Source organism: Castanea sativa, chromosome 11 (assembly GCF_040712315.1).
Source record: "Castanea sativa cultivar Marrone di Chiusa Pesio chromosome 11, ASM4071231v1".
Lineage (NCBI taxonomy): Eukaryota > Viridiplantae > Streptophyta > Magnoliopsida > Fagales > Fagaceae > Castanea > Castanea sativa.
The window spans coordinates 5970029-5989062 of NC_134023.1; the positions used below are offsets into that span (position 1 = coordinate 5970029).

Sequence of the window (19034 nt, forward strand, 5' to 3'; positions counted from 1 at the left end):
TAAACTACATCCTGCAAATACTGTGACAATTGTGAAACAAGTTGCAGTCATATACATCAAAGTGTGCCCCATTCTCATCAAAAAAGAAAAAAGTGTGCCCCCATTTTTTGTTAGTCTTGGGATTATGTTTCACTTTCTGTTGATGATCCAAAGCTGAAGGGTTAAGAATGATCATCAGTAGTATCAACGTTGCTCTTTGAAGTGTGAACCTAATAATTTGCAAAAAGGAACCTGTAAATTAAGCTCAGCTTTGCTTCAATTGGTCTCAATATATGAGCGTATGAATGATGTGTTTTTGCACTGTTATGCCTACTTAAATTTAAATGTTTAATACCCAAAAAAAAAAAAAAAATCAATTACTTTTCACGCATGAATTATTTAATATATTGCATGGCAATGTACACACTGTTGGTTGTATAAAATGAAAAAATATGGAGCCTAAGGAAAAGCATTTTCTATTAAAGAATCTTGGACTATTAAATTTCCAACAATCATTAGGAATATGGAGACCTTCGATCACAAGATGCTTAACCATATTATTTCCTAATTAACTAATGGCCTAGCCAGATTAGATGCAATGTTTTCCAGGAAACTAGGTGGACAAAACATTGTGCACTTGCCATGCAGATGCAAATATTATAGGCCTCCCTTTCCATCCAAGGAGAAGGCAACCTTTCTCACTAGACAGGGTATAGTCATCACAGCCATAAACTGATATTAACATCTTAGCTTGACTCATGCACTTCATTCCCATTACCTGAAACCCAGCTCGGCCTAATTGTCTCCGCCATTGATCTATCCTTTCGTGCCTTTCAACCCTATTTGTGCCTTCAAAAGCAACAATGTTGCGAATTTCCTCTGCAAAGAGAAACTCTATCTTCATCCTCTGTGCACTATTTCGTGGGAGGCTGGCCTCGAGGGAGTCGAAAATTGCAGAATAATAGTGTAGAGACTCAAGGAATCTCCCAAGAAAAAAGGGTCCGTTATGGTTTGCATCTTGCTCTACAACTGTAAGCACAGTCGGGCGTAATTTCTTGATTGCTTGTAGGATTGCTTTAAGAGACCCTCTACTCTCTTTAACAAACTCGTGCAAGTGCATGATGCTATTGACAAATAGTGTTTCCCCTTCTCTCAAGTTTAGGTTCTCTTTGGTTAGAACTGATGGTGTCACTGGCCCCGATATCATGTTGAATTCTAGTGTTAGTCCTAGTGTGCTAGCGTCATCCACAAGAATTTTCATGCTTACCTCAAGTTCTGAGAGATAGTGCTCACTGATTAATCCAGTGATTCTGAGATTTGGAGGACCCTCAGGCCTTGATGCAAGGGTTCTAATTAAAGAAGGCCATTGAAGGGTATTCTCCATTCCTATATCCATGACGTGCAAGGAATCCTTCCCTTTTGCTGCTTGACATATAGCTTCATTAGCAGCCATAAAGCCAAAAGCAATGTATGGAGTTGTTTGATAAAGGAGTTGGAAGGCTTCTGATTTCTCCTCCCTTGTGATCAAAGGCTTCTCCTTAGCACCATTTGTGAATGTCCCGTTTGCATTGACATTGTGGAGAAGTGATAGCCTAGACTTCAATCCTGTTGCAAAGCAGTAGGAGACTCTTTGCAGTGAATCACCCCAAGGACTTGCTGAAACCCATATTTGGTTGAGTATTGAGTCTGCAAGTTGAGTATCCCTGCACCCAACAGCCTCAGCACAAGCCAACAACAAGTGCACCAAGTGAAGCCCTTGGTTCAAATCACCATGGCTCACCTCTTCTTGCACACTAGGCACCATTTCAGGATCAGGTACTCCAAAATCCTCAAATGAGCCACTCATTTCCAATCCATCTCCTTCTATCATCATTGAAGCATCACCATACACATCATTCACCAAAGAAAATGTTTCCATCTCTTCTTGGAACAGATCAAAATCGTGTTGCAAGTTACTACATTCTTTATCATAATGATCCATGTTAATACAACTATCAACAAATTCATCTACTTCTGGAGCTGGCAAACAGGGTATGGTAGTGGTATTAGAGGGAGAACAAAGTTCAAGCTCATTCAGTAGTTCATCCTCCCACTCACACTCTCCGTGTTCTTGCTCAACTCGTGCCGGACAAAACCTTCGAATGGCCAGATCATGGTCGAGATTCTCATGCAAGGGGAAGGACGACCAACCATTCAAGGCTGCCATTGTTTGGGGGGAGGAATGAAATATGGCTAAGAGTTTCAGACTTAACTCTTATGAGCCTTGGTCACAATACAAAAGTGTTTACTATATAGTGTTTAGATCCACTATTTTATATTTATTTTTGGCTAATACATTTATTTAGTATATTGAGTAAGAATATTCTCCTTGTTTCCAGGGGGGGACATATGTATTACTATAAAAGCAAACAGATTTTATTGAAGAGTTCATTAAGGACAGAAAGAAGGTGCATTTGAAACTCTATTGTTTAACTTTTATCTTGATTTTTTGCATCATTAACTAGTAAATCAAACTCCAAGGATTGGCTTAGTGGTTTCTAAAACCTCATGATGTTCATGAGATCCTGGATTTGAAACCTCTTGCTAGTATCTTGGGGCTACTCCTATGGGATTCCTCCCAGTAATAACCTGGTATGTGTGGGATAGTAGACTGCATACATCCGAGGGAATAGTCAGATACTTAAAGAAGTCTGGACACTTTCGTTTGTCAAAAAAAAAAAAAAAAAAACCTAGTAAATCATTGACAATGTATTATTTATTTTTGAAAATTGCACCTAGTTATTGAATTTTTTCCTAAAATTTTCATATTAATAGTGATCTAGAAGTAGCTCCATTTGAAGACAAATCACATGAATTTCATATTGAAATCTTGCTCTTGAATTGGCAATGTTGCTTGATAAATTAATGGCAAAGGGTTAGGTAGTTTGTTTAGAAGTGAAAGGGCCATAGACAGAAGTGGCCCGCAACATAATTTGTGAAGGAAGAATTGGGAAGGGTTAGTTGTGATGTTTACCGCGGCACATTGTTCACCATGAAAAGACATTGACTTTCGGTGAACTAAGAGGGCGTTTGGATCCAAGTTTACACGTCCACGTCTGCGTTTTGCTTCCTCTTTTTTTTTTAAAACCCAGCCGCAAGGTTTGACTTTTCAGTCATGAACAGTGCACAAATGCACTGTTCATGGGTCCTACAAATTTTACTTTTCAACAACTTTTTCATTAAAAATAGGTCCCACGGTACTATTCACACATTTAAAAATTATTTTGTTACAGTGTTTTCAGTTTTCAGTTTCAGCAAAATAAGTTCTATCCAAACGGACTCTAAATGTGCTAGTTGAGCCAAGGTCAATATCATTTTATATAATTAAATGTTATTTTAAACCTTTTGAGTTTGAAGTCGTTTCTAAACCTATTCTTCAACTTTTAAAACATTCAATTTACATCATGGACCATTATAATGATGTCAACACGTCATTTAAAAAAAAAAACCGTTCATCATATTTATTGTTCAAAACAAAGTAGCTTTCAGGTCAGTTAATGACAAATTTTTGGAAGGGACACATTGACATTATTGTAGAACTTGAGGGTGTAAATTTTAAGTTTTCATAATCAATGGATCGGTTTAAAAGTAACTTCAAATTTAGAGGGTGTAAATATTGTCACAGTTCTTGGAATAAGACCATAATACTTGTGACTATCTTCAATAGTTGCTTTAATTAGGTATGGCAAATGTCATACATTCTTGTTCATAATTTTTTTTTTGTTGAGAATACTAAGTATTTTATCACACACACGGAGAGAGGAGAGAAAATCTTAAAAAAATTGACAGTATTCTTATTCATAATTAACATTACTACTCAAACTTTCAAATGTAATGCACCAAAAAGGATTATAATTTTGTGACTTAAAAACAAGAAGATTGTGATTCATACATCTTTTTGGAAAGTAGGCGGTCATTTGTCCTATGTTTTGGTGCTGCATTATCAAACTATTGAAGAATCATATAGAATTACATGAAGGTGGGTAAAAAGAATTGCAATTTGTTCTCACATTCATTATTTTATACATGAAAAGATTAGAAAGTCTTAACTGTAAAAACAGCCGGCCTTAAAGACAAAATCTTTGGCCGGTTACCTCAACCAATCTGTGTACAAATTCTTTATTGGTTCCATGTGTTTGTCACACAAGTCATTCTCAGTCCCATAGTCGGCCAACAAGCAATGAGACATTGCAGGTGGCCTAGTCTGTACTAGAAGAAAAAGAGAAGAAAATAATTGGACTGAATTTATAACTAAAAACTTGTAAAGTTGTACATGCACAAACAAATTCTCACCTAGACCATGTTATGAGGAATTACTTAGTTTTAAACAGTGTAATAATCTTCCTGAATTTTCTCTATTGTGGTTGAAACTTCCACCAAAATTCATGCAATAGATGTGCGGTTGAACCACTGGCCACACTAGCTTAAGATAAGAAACATACTTCTTCAATGATTTGATGTCCTATTTAAGACCAAAACGGTGCAAGAAAGTGATAACAAAGACTAGCCCCAAAGTTAGTTTGTGATGTGAAATTGTGGTTCCAAATTGATGTGACTCTCACCAAGATATGGCTCCAATGTAATGGGGTCTAGACAAGATTGATGGTCAAGAGCCAGTACAACCTATTATAAAGTAGTATTTTCAGGCATCCCATTAAGCAAGCATTGATGAAATCATTCAATTGAAAATCATTTGGCAAATAAGTAATGCACACAGTTATGAGTCATGTTGTTTGGTGGAACCTCTTCTATTCTATGGGGGAGAATTTAAATAAATTTCCCACCTTCTTCTACTATTATTATTATTATTATTATTATTATTATTATTATTATTATTGGTGAGATTTTTATTCATTAGCAAGGAAATAGGGAAGTGAATTCGAAACTAGATTTCAATATGAAAATAATGAAATAATACCATTAAACCACAAGACTCATAAATAATTATTGGAGAAGAATTTAGAGATATAGTTAAGTTGGAGTTTCTATTATAGCCTTTTCCTTGAAAAAATTGCTTTTAGGTAGGGTGCCAAACTTTGCATTAGGGATGTGCATGAGTTGAGTTGGGTTAGATTAGTGTTTTTCCCCTTTTTTTCTGATTTATAATTATTATTTTTTTTAATTCAATCCAACTTCATTGGATTGATGAATCTTCAATCCAACCCAACCTATGATAACTCTAAAAATTAAACCAACCCAATAGAACCTCGTAGTAATTGGGTTAGGTTGGGCAATTGGGTTGTGGTCATTTTGTTAGGCTTATTAAAAAATGCATATAATTTCATTCAATTATTGAAGCTCCTTATGTAATAACCCTAAGTATTTGTGTCAAAGTGTATAGGTAAGTGTTCATAAAAAAGAAAAAAGAAAAGAAAGAAGTGTATAGGTGAGTTTGTGTCTAGATAAGAATTGTTTCAACTCCACTAAAATATGTATGTTTCTTTGAGTAATTCTAGGATTACAACTAATTTTACACCCATTTTTGCATTTATTTTATTTGACAAATTGTGACTAATTACATGTCACTTTTTTTTAATGTAAGAATTACTTGTCACTTCTTATAAACCTGTCCTTTTTTATTTTATTTTATTATTATTTTTACTTATAATCAATCACATTCACTTCACATCATATAATTGTGAAAATGGATTGAAATTTGAATTCTTTTTTCTGTTTCTTTTACTTTGCAAGCCCACGAACTTAATATAGGTTCTGTAACTCAACTTTAAAAGCCCAAAGCTCCACCGAAAAAACTGTTCTGCTAACTATTGCCGACAAGAGATTAGAAGAAATATGCCCACAAATCAGAACCATAAAAAAAAAAAAACTATATAAGAAATATAGCCACAAATTGCATCACTATTCACTACACGTTACCGACAAGTCATTTAAAATATAGCCACAAAATTTTTCATCCTTTTTTTTTTTTTTTTCCCAATAAACATGCAATATTAAATCACAAAATTTATGGTATTCTTATAGTATTCAAGGTTCATAAATAAATTAGTTTGTAATCTGTACAATCCACGAAAAAATTTAATAAAATATGATATTTGTTTTGGGTAAACTAAAATTGAATTATTGTCTAAATTTTAGGACTTAGATTAATATAATTAATGTTTAAGGATTAAATTAAAATTAACCCATAATTGAAAAACCAAATTTGCCCTACTAAATAAATTCTATTAGTTGTAGAATAACCCAATGAGTAGTGAAAAAAAATAGAGAGTTATGGAATAGGATTTATGTCTGGATCCATATCTCTAAATATATTTGTTGATGACCATTTTGACAAAAAATTCTACAAGCTTAGTGCAAGTGAAGCCCAATTATTTCTGGGACTATTGCACATATATGTTCTTCTCTACGTGGCGCAAGTTCATGCAATCTTAGTGGGGATTTAAGGGAGTGTAGTTTGGAGGGTAATGTTATCCATATTTTGGCTTTTTCATGGATTTTGATTAGTATAATTAGGCTACTTGCAAAATTTGAGGATCCATGAAGAAGTTACGTGTTGACCATTTTCACGTAAATGGAACCATGTCTACTCTTCTCTATGTTGCTAAATCCGTGGTTGAACCCATGTTTAGCCCACAAATGCATGCTACTTCATTTATTTACTTATCACGAGCTTAGTCACATTTAGCAGCTGCCCTAGGTGATGATTTAGCATAGAAAGCTCAGCTAATTGAGTTTAGTCAGCATATTTCCTTAACCATGACTTAATCAGTTTCTATTTTTTACCTAAGCAAAAACAAATCATAAGCTAACCCTTGGTTTAACAACGAATTATAAGCTAATCCTATTCAAATTTGGGCCCTATGGATGTCCCAATTCCAAAGCTATATATATAAAACCTTTTCATCAAGTCTTGCATTAAAAACTCTCATTACACCTCAACTAACCATACATCACTCAAATTTATGAGTAACTAAGCTGCAGAATATTAAGGGTTTGGTGTAAACGTGTCGCAGCATAATAGAGTTATCTTTCTCCCTTATAAAATTTTTATAAAAATATACAAATTTTTAAATGATTGAGCACTTTATTTTAAAATGAGTGACACCAAAGATACCATAAATTTTACTATAAATTTGCAAACTGATATGTCACTAATTACTTAAAAAAGCAATTCAAACACTTATCAATTAGGTTGTTGAAGTTTATCAATTACAATCATTATCACATTATATTGTGAATATTTTGTAGTATTTTTCTTTTTCATAACTAACATTTTGTAAGAGACCAATAGAAATTTAACCCAATTGAAACCTTAAAATGTAAAAAAAAAAAAAATGTTGCAAATGTGTTATATCATCAATGATGACTGATCTTCCCTAATAGTTTGAGACTTTAATTTTTGTAAGCTAATCACCTACAAAGTTACATATTAAATAATATCTATCTATCTCTTCCTCTTAAAGGAAGATATAAAATTAAAATTTAGGTTACAACTTTTTTTTATTTATTTTATAAAAGAATTTAGGTTATAACTTTAGTTAACTATACATAATCATGTATCTAAGTTAAAGTAAGTTTCTTTAAAAAAAAAATTAGTTCTTTTCTTAAAATTTATACTTCAACTATGATATTTAATACTCTTTATGAAATTAATCTTAGTTTAGTTAATATTATTCATCAATTTCTGTATATAATACATCAAATTAGTCTTAATTTAATTTATATTAAATAATTTAATTTAATTAATGTTTACATATAAAAAATCCCTCATAAAATTTTCACTTTAAACCTCAAATTATATTGGGCCACCCTGTAATGGGAAGGTTAACCCCTTCTTCCTTATGGCTAAATTAAAATCACTTTGCCAAACTTTGCTCCCAAAGATGTGAAAGAGGTATAGCGAACCTTGAAGATGGTGCACTCCCTTTACCTTTTGCAAAGACAAGATATTGACTACTCAGTATTGGAATCTTAGCCATTTCCAACCTAATCAAACTAATCTCCAATATAAAATAAGGGGAGCAACCTACACCAAAAATCATCAAGGCACTCGTCATACCCAACAGATCCATCATATACCATTCTGTTATCATCTCAAAACCATTTCATTTCCCAAACAACAACCCAATGTCTTATAATAAATCATTTGTAGCATGCACGTACTACTCATATTCTCTTATTTCATAATCTTCCCTCCTTTTAAGTTTTTTTATTCTGCTTTAAGATCGTCACTCACTGCAGCAAAATACAAATTTTGCTATAGTTGAATAGGGAATCTTTTCATCGAGATTAGTAACCAAGTGAACCAAGTGAGGTGTTAAAGTGATTGAAAATATGGTAAAATTGATTTGATTGAGACTATTTGGTCTGCTGGCGGTCTAGAGTCGATACCTCGTCTTTGGGTTAATGTCCAATTACATATGAAAAAAATAAAAAAGAAAAAATTTTCACATTTGAATTAAAAATTTTTGAATGGCATAATGAATGATATTTCCTATCGCAAAACAAGATTCTCACGGCGAAGATATTTATTACTAAGATTTCCTAATTCTATTCCTTCACTAATTTGGACTTTACCCTTAAATGCAATCAAATGTGTAGATTTAATTAAAACAAATTAATTATCTCAAAAAACGTAAAACAAATTAAAAATTGTTTCAAGCTTAAAGCCGAATTCAAAGGCTAGGATATCCTATCAACTTGATTTATCAGCTTTTGGCACCCCCCCCCCCCCCCCCCCGCCCCTAGTTATCTCAATAATTAGATGACAAATTAAGCATATGAATCTTTAAAAAAAAAAAAAATAAATAAAGGAACCTATGAATATAAAATACAGAGATATTCTACACAAAAAAAAGTAACTATTTTCATCATATTGGGATTCTTAACTTTAGACAATGCTGGGCAAGGATTGGGTTTAGTACTTCTATGCACTGAACTCGTTGAGACGTGGACATATAACAAGTGTTTAACATATGTCTGCATCTCAATAGGTACAATGCTTATGAGTACTAGTTCCAAACCAATTCCCCAAATGTTGCACTACATCAACCTTCAGAGTTCATTAGACAAGCCACTTCTTATATAATTTGGAACTCAAGTAAAAGCAAACAACGCATACTATTGACAATTATACAATAAAGGTATATAAAGAAAATGTGATAATCCCAACTAGATTGAATATGTTATTGAATTACACAGTATGTTAGCTCAAGTTTGGTTATATAAACAATTAGAAAAAATCTTAATTATTGTTTTTTTAGAGATAATTACAATATGCTGCTAACCCTACAGCTTGAATTTTCTCCTCCCTAAACCCCCAAGCACTTTCTGCATAAGGAGGTGCGAATTCAGCTACAAGGCCTTTAGTGTCTTAATTATTGTTTGATTAGTCATTTTGGGTGTAGTAAAGATGTGACTAATCCTTAATTAGGTTATAATTGTGGGTTTCAGTTAATTCAATTGGTGAAATCTCTGATGGTTGAATAATAAATCTGAGGTACAATTCCAACCTACACCAAAAAACCAATTGGTGTCTTGGTCTGATGATAAAGAACGTAATTATTAGAAGCGGGTGCCATAATTTGTGAAACTCTATAAAAAAAAAAAATTAGGTTATAATAAACGGTATTATATCCAATCTAATATTAATATGTTGCTAGAGCATGTGTTGAATTTACAACAAATATATTCTAGGCCAATTAATATTAGGATAGTGTAAACGTGACTAATGCTTCATTGGGTACTATTTTCCTTAGAATAGATAAATTATTTTTTCACACACATATTCCCTACAAGCTTTTGAAAATTAAGATCTTTTTTAGGAGTAAAATTTCTAAAAAACTTTTGAAAACTTAAATGCAATCTATATATCTATATCTATATATATATAATAATAGGTGAAGTTGAGAGAAATTCAAATTAGAATTCCAAATTAGATAGTTCTAATTTTGTTCCATGTATCTAGATTTATGTGGAGACCACGTTATAATTATTTTTCTAATTGTTCAATTCAAATCTAAAATTGAAGTCCAATTTTGCTCCCCTTCTAGAATTCTGCATTTTACATTTAAATGTTGTGCTCCTTTTTTTTTTTTTGGCTGAATAAAACCTTCTGCTCTTCTTTAAATATCAGACACACCTATGTATAGGTTCACCTCCCATTCTACAATAATCAAACGCAAATTAGAAATACACAGCTCCCCTCTTTTTCAATGAATGCTATGAAATTTGAAAGGCATCTCTCAAGATCAAAGATGAATGCTTTAGAGTTGTGACTATTTTTATTTAATATTTTCTGGTAATTCCTATTTTTTGATTTCATGTATTTTGGATTTATATCTATCAATTCCTTTCTCTACAGAGATGAGGTGGATTCTTTCTAAAATCCTTGACAGCTCTTTCTCTCTTTGTCAATGGTAGACAAGAAATTAGGGTTTCTTCACTATAAAAGAAGAGGATTATGGAGGCTTAAAGAGAGGGGAGGCACGTACTACTACAGAAAGAAGGAGCACCAAAGGGTAAGGCCTTTCTTTTTATTCTGTACTTTTATTTAGTTGCTTTTCTGAAATTTAATAATTTGTTTAATTATTATACAAAATGTGAATATGAAATTGAAATTCAATTACTTTGTATTGATATTATTCTTGAATTACAAAGTTTGAGATTGTTGGTTTTACATTGCAATCCTTCATTGCGTTGGTAAAATTCCCCATCAAAGTTTGGGAGTTTGACTTCCCATAGTATTGTGGTTCATCTGTTTGGTTTTTTAAATTATATTTTTGTTTGTGTTTGTGATTAATATGAGTCTAGATACTACAATGGGTCATGAGCTGTCGCCATAACCTATCCAAGCATCAACAGTAGCAACAATAACAATGACACCAAGGTATTCGAAAGTCTTTGTCCCAAACTTGGCTATGTTTTTAAAATACTTTTGCAATTACTTTGGTCCTGAACATCTACTTCTCTCTTTCGTAATCAAATATGGTTCAATTTGTGGAGCTAATTTTCAGTTTTATTTGTTATTTGTATATATTACATCTTGATGTTGTTTAGTCATTTAATAGTTTGCCTACAATGTGTTTGATTATAGTTGTCTATGAGTTTGCTATGAGTCCTAATAGAACAAAATTTTTTAATCGTAAGGTTTTTGTCTTGGTTTGTTTAAGATTATAATATTGGCAACAATTGTGGTAATGAATTATTTTTTTGAAGGTAACACCTCTTTTCTCTTATATTTCTCTATTTTTACATTGGTGGTGGTTACATTTGAAGAAATGTTTGAAATTTAGATGGTTTTGATTTCTTTTTTGGGGGGTGTTTCATTTGGATCTTTCCAAGAATTAGGATTGTGATTGTTGAAGATAGCCATCTGTTGCCATTTTCAAATTAGTTACTTTATGTAAGTTACTTTATCTTTCATTGCTAACATCTTTTTTTTATATATATTTTTATTATTATTTTTTTAATTCTGCTAATAGAACAACTTAATTTTTTATACACAATTTGTTTGAAAAAAATACCGATCTTTTGTTTTATTTTAGAACTCATAATACATGGAGGTGGAATGGAAATGAGGAGCATGGTCTTGTAGGAGTAAATAAATGATCCCTGCCTCCTCTGTGCAATGTTGATGGTCTTGAGACCTTCCTTACAATTCAGGTACTACCATATTATTAAGTATGGAGCATTAATTGATTATTGAAGAAATTTGTTTCTTTTAGAATCATGCAAACTATTTATGGATTTTTTTTTAAACAAAAAAAACATGATTTTCCTTATTGTTATTATTTTGTGAGAATGCTTAAGATCTTTCATAAATGGATTGATTTTCAAATTTTGAAATACAAGTTCCCTCAAGCAAAACTTTGACCAATCTCACCGTGTTTTGATTGATATTAAGAAAACTGAAATGCAACTAAACTTTCACCAATCTCAACCGAATGCATGAGAATGCTTCAAATCTTCCATCAGATGGGATTATATATTTATGGTTAGGATAGTCCTTATTCATAAGATACTATAATCCTCTTGCTAATATATTCCAAATCAGGTTCCAAACTATGACTAATGTAAATTTACAGAAATTGTTATAATGTAAAAATGTTTTACTTTTTTTCATATTAATTTATTCACATTTATGCCTCAAAGTTGGGTGTTGATATTACTTTTCAAAAAAAGAAGAAGAAGTTGGATGCTAATATTGATTTCGCTGCTTCATATAGGTTCTAAAAACAGTCTTGATTGTGTTGATGACTCTGTAGTTGACATCAAATGATGTAATTTAGTTGATGTTATTGTTGAAAAGTCTTTTGATGGTTCACAAGATAATGAACCTTCTGAGTGCTTCAAATGCCCTATAGAGAAGGTAATTCTTTCATTCCTTTAGCATAGAGTGTCTATAAGGACCTTTAAGACTTTAGCAAACATAGATCAAATGTTATTGCTTTATAAGTAATATCCTTTAAGACCTTGGCAAACATAGATCAAATTTATTGCTTTATGATTAATATTTTGGTCTCTTTTGTAGTAAAATCAAAATGACTTCCAGGAATCAATTTCGTTAAATTATTAATAGGTTATTCTATTGGAGTTCAAAACCAAAATGTCTTTACTTTTTAAATGACGACAAATTGTATTCCAAATCTACCTTCTCTTATGTTATTTTCAGTCTATTCTATTTCGTTAAGTTAATTTACCAATAATTTTATTTCATATAATTTAATCTTTTATACCTAATTTGTAAACCTAATTTACCATCTTTGTCTTCTGTTTTGACAACATTGGGAGTATCACCCATGATTTTAATAGTCAAATCTGAAAGCTTAATTCTGATTTGTTGAGTTCTTTGCCAATTACAACACGTGAGTAATCTCCAAGAAGAGTTGCTAGAACAAATTGATAGGTTAGGATAGTTTGATTTCCCTTCTATTATCTCATGCTTCATATTAGATTTTGTCCATTTAGTGTATTTGTGTTTGAATTGGCTCTAACTTGCATGTTTTAGCCTGGTTTTTTCTTTACAGACTGATTTTAATAGCCAAATCTGAAGTTTAGAGTGAAGACTTTGTTAAACACAGTGTTACCACATATTGAGGGATTATTTGGTTTACATAGTAATCCATGGATCTAAATTTTTTTGAATTGTTCTGAAAAAAAAAATGTTGAATTGTTCAAGAAGAGTTGCTAGAAGAAACTTACAGGTTAGGATAGCTTGATTTCCCTTCTATTTATGTCATAATTCATATTTGTCTTTTGTCCATTTGGTGTATTTGTGTTTGAATTGGCTTTGATTTGCATATTTTAGCCTGATTTTTTTCTTTACAAAAAAAAAAAAAAAAAAAAAAAACTAATCAATCTAATTCAAGCAAGAACTAACACAACAGTAATTTAAAATGAAAAAAAATAAACAACTAGCCAAATCACCTATCGGAGGCATTAGATTGATTAGTTTTTCTTTCCCTCTTTGGAAAATTGAGACTGCTAAGTTTTTGAAATTCAAAGCACTGATTAGCTTTGCAATGCTTAAGATAGTTATCAATATATAGCTTATGTTGTCTATGGCACTACTCATTTTAGTTATTTTAGGCATTCTTTGTTCGAAAGTTTGTTTTAGATGGGGGCAAATCAAGCTAAGTTTGAATGAATTCAAACCGGAAGTCTTTTCCATATTTGTTATTGGCTTCTCACAAGTTGTTGGAAAGAATTCATAAACATGTGTTACTATGGCATGATTTGTTTTCCCACATAAACCAATTCCTAAATCCATAGTAGAACTTGTGGGGGGTAAAAAGATCCTGATGGGAACATGGGCCTTTTGGGCCGTGTTAAGGAGGGCCGACCTGACCCTGGGTTTAGAAGTTGTTAATACTATGGGTCGGCCCATGCGCCGAGAATCCGAGGACCCAGCCGAGGGTGAACTTACCCTCGGGTGAGCACCAAAGAACTCGGGATTTCATAGTAAAGGTTAGGGGATGGCACAGTTAAGGCCAATGGTTAAAAGGGGGAAACCCTAGAATGCCCCAGAAGCACCGGTGTTGAAGAAATGTCAAAGATAAAGGCTGCTACCTCCACATTAAAGACCCTGCACCTACCACCCTGGCCGCATTAATGGGGAGGTGACACTTGAACAGTGGAAGGGAAACTTCTAGTTACTGTTCAAAGGCACTAAGAAAAGAAATATCTAGGCTAAGGGAGGAGTTGGGGCAACACGTGTAGAAAGTATTAAAAAGAAGAGTATTTAAGGGAGGACCTAGAACAGAAAGAAGGGGGACTTTTTGTAACCTAACAAGAAAAAAAAGACAAAGAGAGAGAGATAATATAAGAACAGCTCTTGGCTTATGTCCGAGGAGACCTATTTGCATTACTCCTTGCTGTTTCCAAATACTGGCAATATTTAGTTTGTCATTTAATCTTCACTCACTTCTAACCTGGGTTTCAAGCCCACTCTCTACAAATTTTTATTGTTTAAGGCTCATTGGGCCTGAGCCCATAACTGTTCTTGGGTCCAGGTGCAATTGTGCACTTACAAAACTCTATATCTATAGTCCCCCAAACTTTTAAATTTTAAGTTTGGAAAGAATCTCCCCCTTGCTAAAATTTCCAGGGTATTTAGTGTACAATACCAGTTTTACTATAATATGGTTTTAAATTTCAAATGTCTTATATACATGTGATTTCAAAAAACATGGAATAAAGCGTGAAAAGATGTGCCTTTCGAGTCTTCAGAGTTTAGACTTTAAAAAACAAATGATGCACTTCTTTGCTCAAACGCAATGCTTAAGCCACCGTTATACATTTAGTTTTTGAGTCCACTTACTCCTACACTCCTATGTACAAATCCCAAAACAATGTAACAACTATCTATAGACTCCTTAAACCACTGTTCCCTATCCAATTATTTTTCTTCCATTCTTTCTCTCTCTATATCTCTCTCTTTCTCATTTTCTCAACAAAAACTGCTTCTTTCATTGAAGGCTATCCTTCAATCCCAACGTATATCACACAAAAAGTGGTGGATGTTCTTCTAGGAAAAAAAAGGTGATAGTATTGCATTTCATTTGCCTATTTTATAAAGTACAAGCTTTTATAGTATATTACTTTTTGTTGAAACATGCTGCTTATTTTATAGTTGTCTTTGTCTGATTTTTACGTAGGATAGTCCAAGGTTATTATATAGTTGATTGCAAAACGGAATTTATTGTTTCATATAATAGAAATTGGGTTATTTATTTTTGCAGAAACAAAGGCAAAGAGCTATTTCTTCTAGAGCTTATCAGACATGTCTAGATCTGTCAGTTTTTTCTAAGATTGATGGATGAATGATATTTGCCAAGGTGTATTTTTCCAGATAATTTTGATACTTGGCTAAATTGTGGTTTGAGTCCAAATAGTGCAATTGATAGAGCAAAGGCCAGGTATTATTAAAAATTGCAAACATTGTCTCTCATGGTGTCTCACACATAGTGAACATTGGTTGCCACATGGAGTCTAGGTTGGAAGTTTATTTTTAACTCCAAAAATTGAAAATTTTTTTTCTTCGGATTTTAGGTGTGTAATAGTTCATGTAGTGAAGTCTGATTGTGATTATGTAAAAATTGCTTGGGTTTAAAAGGGGTTGGTGCGTATGGTTATTCCCTAACATAGAACTTTGTCATAAATTGAGGGAAAAAGAAATCAATAATCTAGAATGTTAAAGTTTCTTTTGAGTTAGATGATCTTGGTTATTCTAAAATGTGGTTTATTATGTAACAACAATGCGAGTGATGACTTTAGACAAGCTGTCATTTCTCAATGTTGATGAGCTTGAGCTTTTACAAGAGTATGTTGATCTTGATATTCATATTCAAGCTAATAAGGACAATGTAATCATTAATATCATGTAAGCTTCTTGAGCATTAATAACTATATTCTATCAAGCCCACAATCTTCAGAAAAACCTTGAACCAAATTTGCATTAGTTATAACTTAAAAGATTTCAATTATCATTTTTTCTAAACCATGTGTTGATGCCAGATTGGTCATTTTTTGGACAAGAGTGTGTGTGTGTGTGTGTGTTTTTTTTTCTTTTTTTCTTTTTCTTTTCAATCATGCCCTAGGTTTAATCCCATAATCAGAGAAGTGTATACATAGAATTTTGAGTTCTTTGAATTGTGTGTGTCCTAATTAAGAGATACTTTAGTTCAAGAGTGTTTTCCTTGAGATTATTTATATACACATTGATTTTTTGAGTTTATGATGTTTACATACTAAGTTTAATTCTTTAATGCATGTATGAATTTAGTTAGTTTGAAAGTAACTAACTGATATTAGCTGATTAGTGGCAATGCTAAAAATAATTTCAAAGAAATCCAGATTGGTTCCCCATTCGAAACAATTGTTGTTGGAGGCAAATTAGCATGGGAAGCATAGGATTCTAAAATGCCGAAGAATACTTTGACTACTTGCTGCGGGAACCGCCATGTATCAAGGTTCAAACTTTCAAGGTTGCCAAAAAGCTAGAATGGGACATTGGAATCATGTGCAAGAGATGCTTGATCGGCCTTGAAATGTTTAAGTTGGTGAATAGGTTTTTTTTTTTTTTTTTTTGAGTTTGACAAACAAAAAATATTTTAATGTCCCTTTATATATTTTAAATAATAAAATGCAATATTTTCTTTTTCTTTTTTCATTGTAGCATCATTTAAATAATAAAATGTAATTTTCTCTTTTTTTATTCATTGTTTTATCTAATGCTATCCTTTGTATGAAAAACCAAAAAAAAAAGTCCAATAGCATCACTTAAATAATAAAATGTAATTTGTTTATATTTTTTTAATCTAATTTTGTCCTACTTGTGAAACACCCCCCCCTAAAAAATTGATCAATAGTATCACTATTATTAACCATTCCCATGCGGTAGCATGGGTTACATATTAATTATAATAATATATTATGATACGATGAATCAAGAGGTGGTATATGAATAAAATTTCTTTGTTTTAGGAGAACAATATCGGTCTTACATTCAATGTATAATATTACAAATCATATTTCTTCGATCATTTTGCAGCAGTAACATTCTATCCCTTTGGTATATATTAAAAGAATTAAAAACCCTAAAAACCAAATGAAGAATTAATTTGGATAAACAATCTTATTTTTCCCTTGCTACAATCATTGTTACCAAATCATTACTAATTTCCATCAGTTTTGCCTCCATGCATTACAATTTACCATCAGTAATCCTACTAACATATGTATTTTAAAAGATAAAATTTTGTGAACTAAATCATTATCTTTTGGATTATTTTTTTAATCGTTTGCACTATTTCATTATCTTAAATACCAATATCAATTTGGTCTCATTTATCACATTGTTTGTTTATGCAAAAATCTATATCAATTATATATGCCTATCCTTATCTAAAAATAAGGTTATCAACAATTTTTTATTTTCATATTTATCTTCAAGTATAGTTACAACTTGAGATTAGATGATAGATTCATGGGGAATAATTTGATGAGATTTTATATTAGAGTTTAACTTGAAACTCTACTATCTCTTAATAGTAAAATCAGATTGAATTTTTTTTTTTTTTTTTTTTATAAATATTTGCAGCTAAATGATAATATAAGGATGCCTACAATGAAAGCTACAAGTTCTCTTTTCCTCTCCTGGGCTATTTGACTCTTATCATTTCTTCTTTTCTTTTTCTTCTTTTTTTTTATTATTTATTATACACACATATATTTGATAGGGTGAAAGTCGGTGCCTCCTCCCCTCCTCCCTCATTTTCAAAGGAAAAGAAAAATCAATTCTCATGTAAGTCTCTCTACTTTTATTTTTTAATGTTTAGTAATTTGGGTTTTTCTTAATTCTTAACTATTAAATTAAATTGAGGTTACCACTTAAATAAGTTTTCAAATATTTTTCTTTTTATCGTTTTTTATTATTGAATTCAATATTTTTTCATTTTAATATGTGGTAGTGATTACTTGAACTTTAAAGCTTAATATATTATTATGCAAACTCTCTTTATATTTTTTTAGGCATTCCTTTTTATATTAGTTAGAACATTCACGCTAGTCTCACCAGTTTAATATTTCAACAAAAATTTATCTAAACTCAACCAAAACATGCATGCATCTCACTAAATTAACTAAAATTTCAAAGAGGATAGTCTCATGCCTCTATCCTCGCTACATTAAATTTCAATGTTGATAAAGTATTGAGGCTGATATATGTGTATGAAAAAAATAGATAGCTAAACTAGCAAAAGTATTAAGGCTGATATATGTGTGAGCCTCTATCCTCAATACATTAAATTTCAATGTTGATAAAGTATTGAGGGTAATATATGTGTTGAAAAAAATAGATAGCTAAACTAGCAAAAGTAGAGTTTTTTGGATTAGTTTAACTAAATATTTGAAGAGATTGATGTGAATGCACTTACATAGTTATTGTTAAGGACATATTTGATGTAAATTGGTTAATCCTTTGACAAAATACTCTTTACTTGTAATTGGGTAGATCTATGATGGGTTTAAGACTTCAAGAAACATGTTGTTCAAGTCAAGTGTTAAAGCTATTCATTAAAACTTGATAGATGTCTCGACAGAATCCTTTCTATCAAGATTTAATGTTGAAGCTCGATAGAAGCTTGACACAATTTGTATTTGTCAAGAATTATGAAATCAGACTTTTCAGATTTGATTACACACATATTTCTGTGTATCTATGTAGGGTTTATTTTCTCATAACCCTAGACATATATAAGACTTATTTTAAAGGTCGCTACAAAGACTGCAGATTATTCTCTCTGAAGAAGTTATTGCGTCTTTACGCCAAGGGTTTTGTGACCAAGGAGCTTCCTAATCTTCATTGTTAATGAACCGAAGAACTTTACAACCAACATCTTCTTTAAGTTGGTGAAGTAAGTCATGTATTGGGATCCGTGCATCATTGGTTAGTCATGTACTGAGATTTGTGCATTGAACGGAGAGATTACCACTACAATACAAGTCCAATTGGGTATTGGGGTAAGTGTTCAACTGTACGCTGGTATTTCGGG

At 31.8% G+C, this 19034-nt stretch overlaps 1 protein-coding gene across 1 annotated transcript; it reads right to left on the reverse strand.

Moving 5' to 3' along the window:
• Positions 1 to 449: 449 nt before the first annotated feature.
• On the reverse strand, positions 450 to 2233 carry LOC142617671 (GRAS family protein RAD1-like). Its single transcript, XM_075790623.1, has one exon. The coding sequence runs from the start codon at positions 2183 to 2185 to the stop codon at positions 593 to 595; it is 1593 nt and encodes a 530-aa protein (XP_075646738.1). The 5' UTR covers positions 2186 to 2233; the 3' UTR covers positions 450 to 592.
• Between the last annotated feature and the right edge of the window lie 16801 nt (positions 2234 to 19034).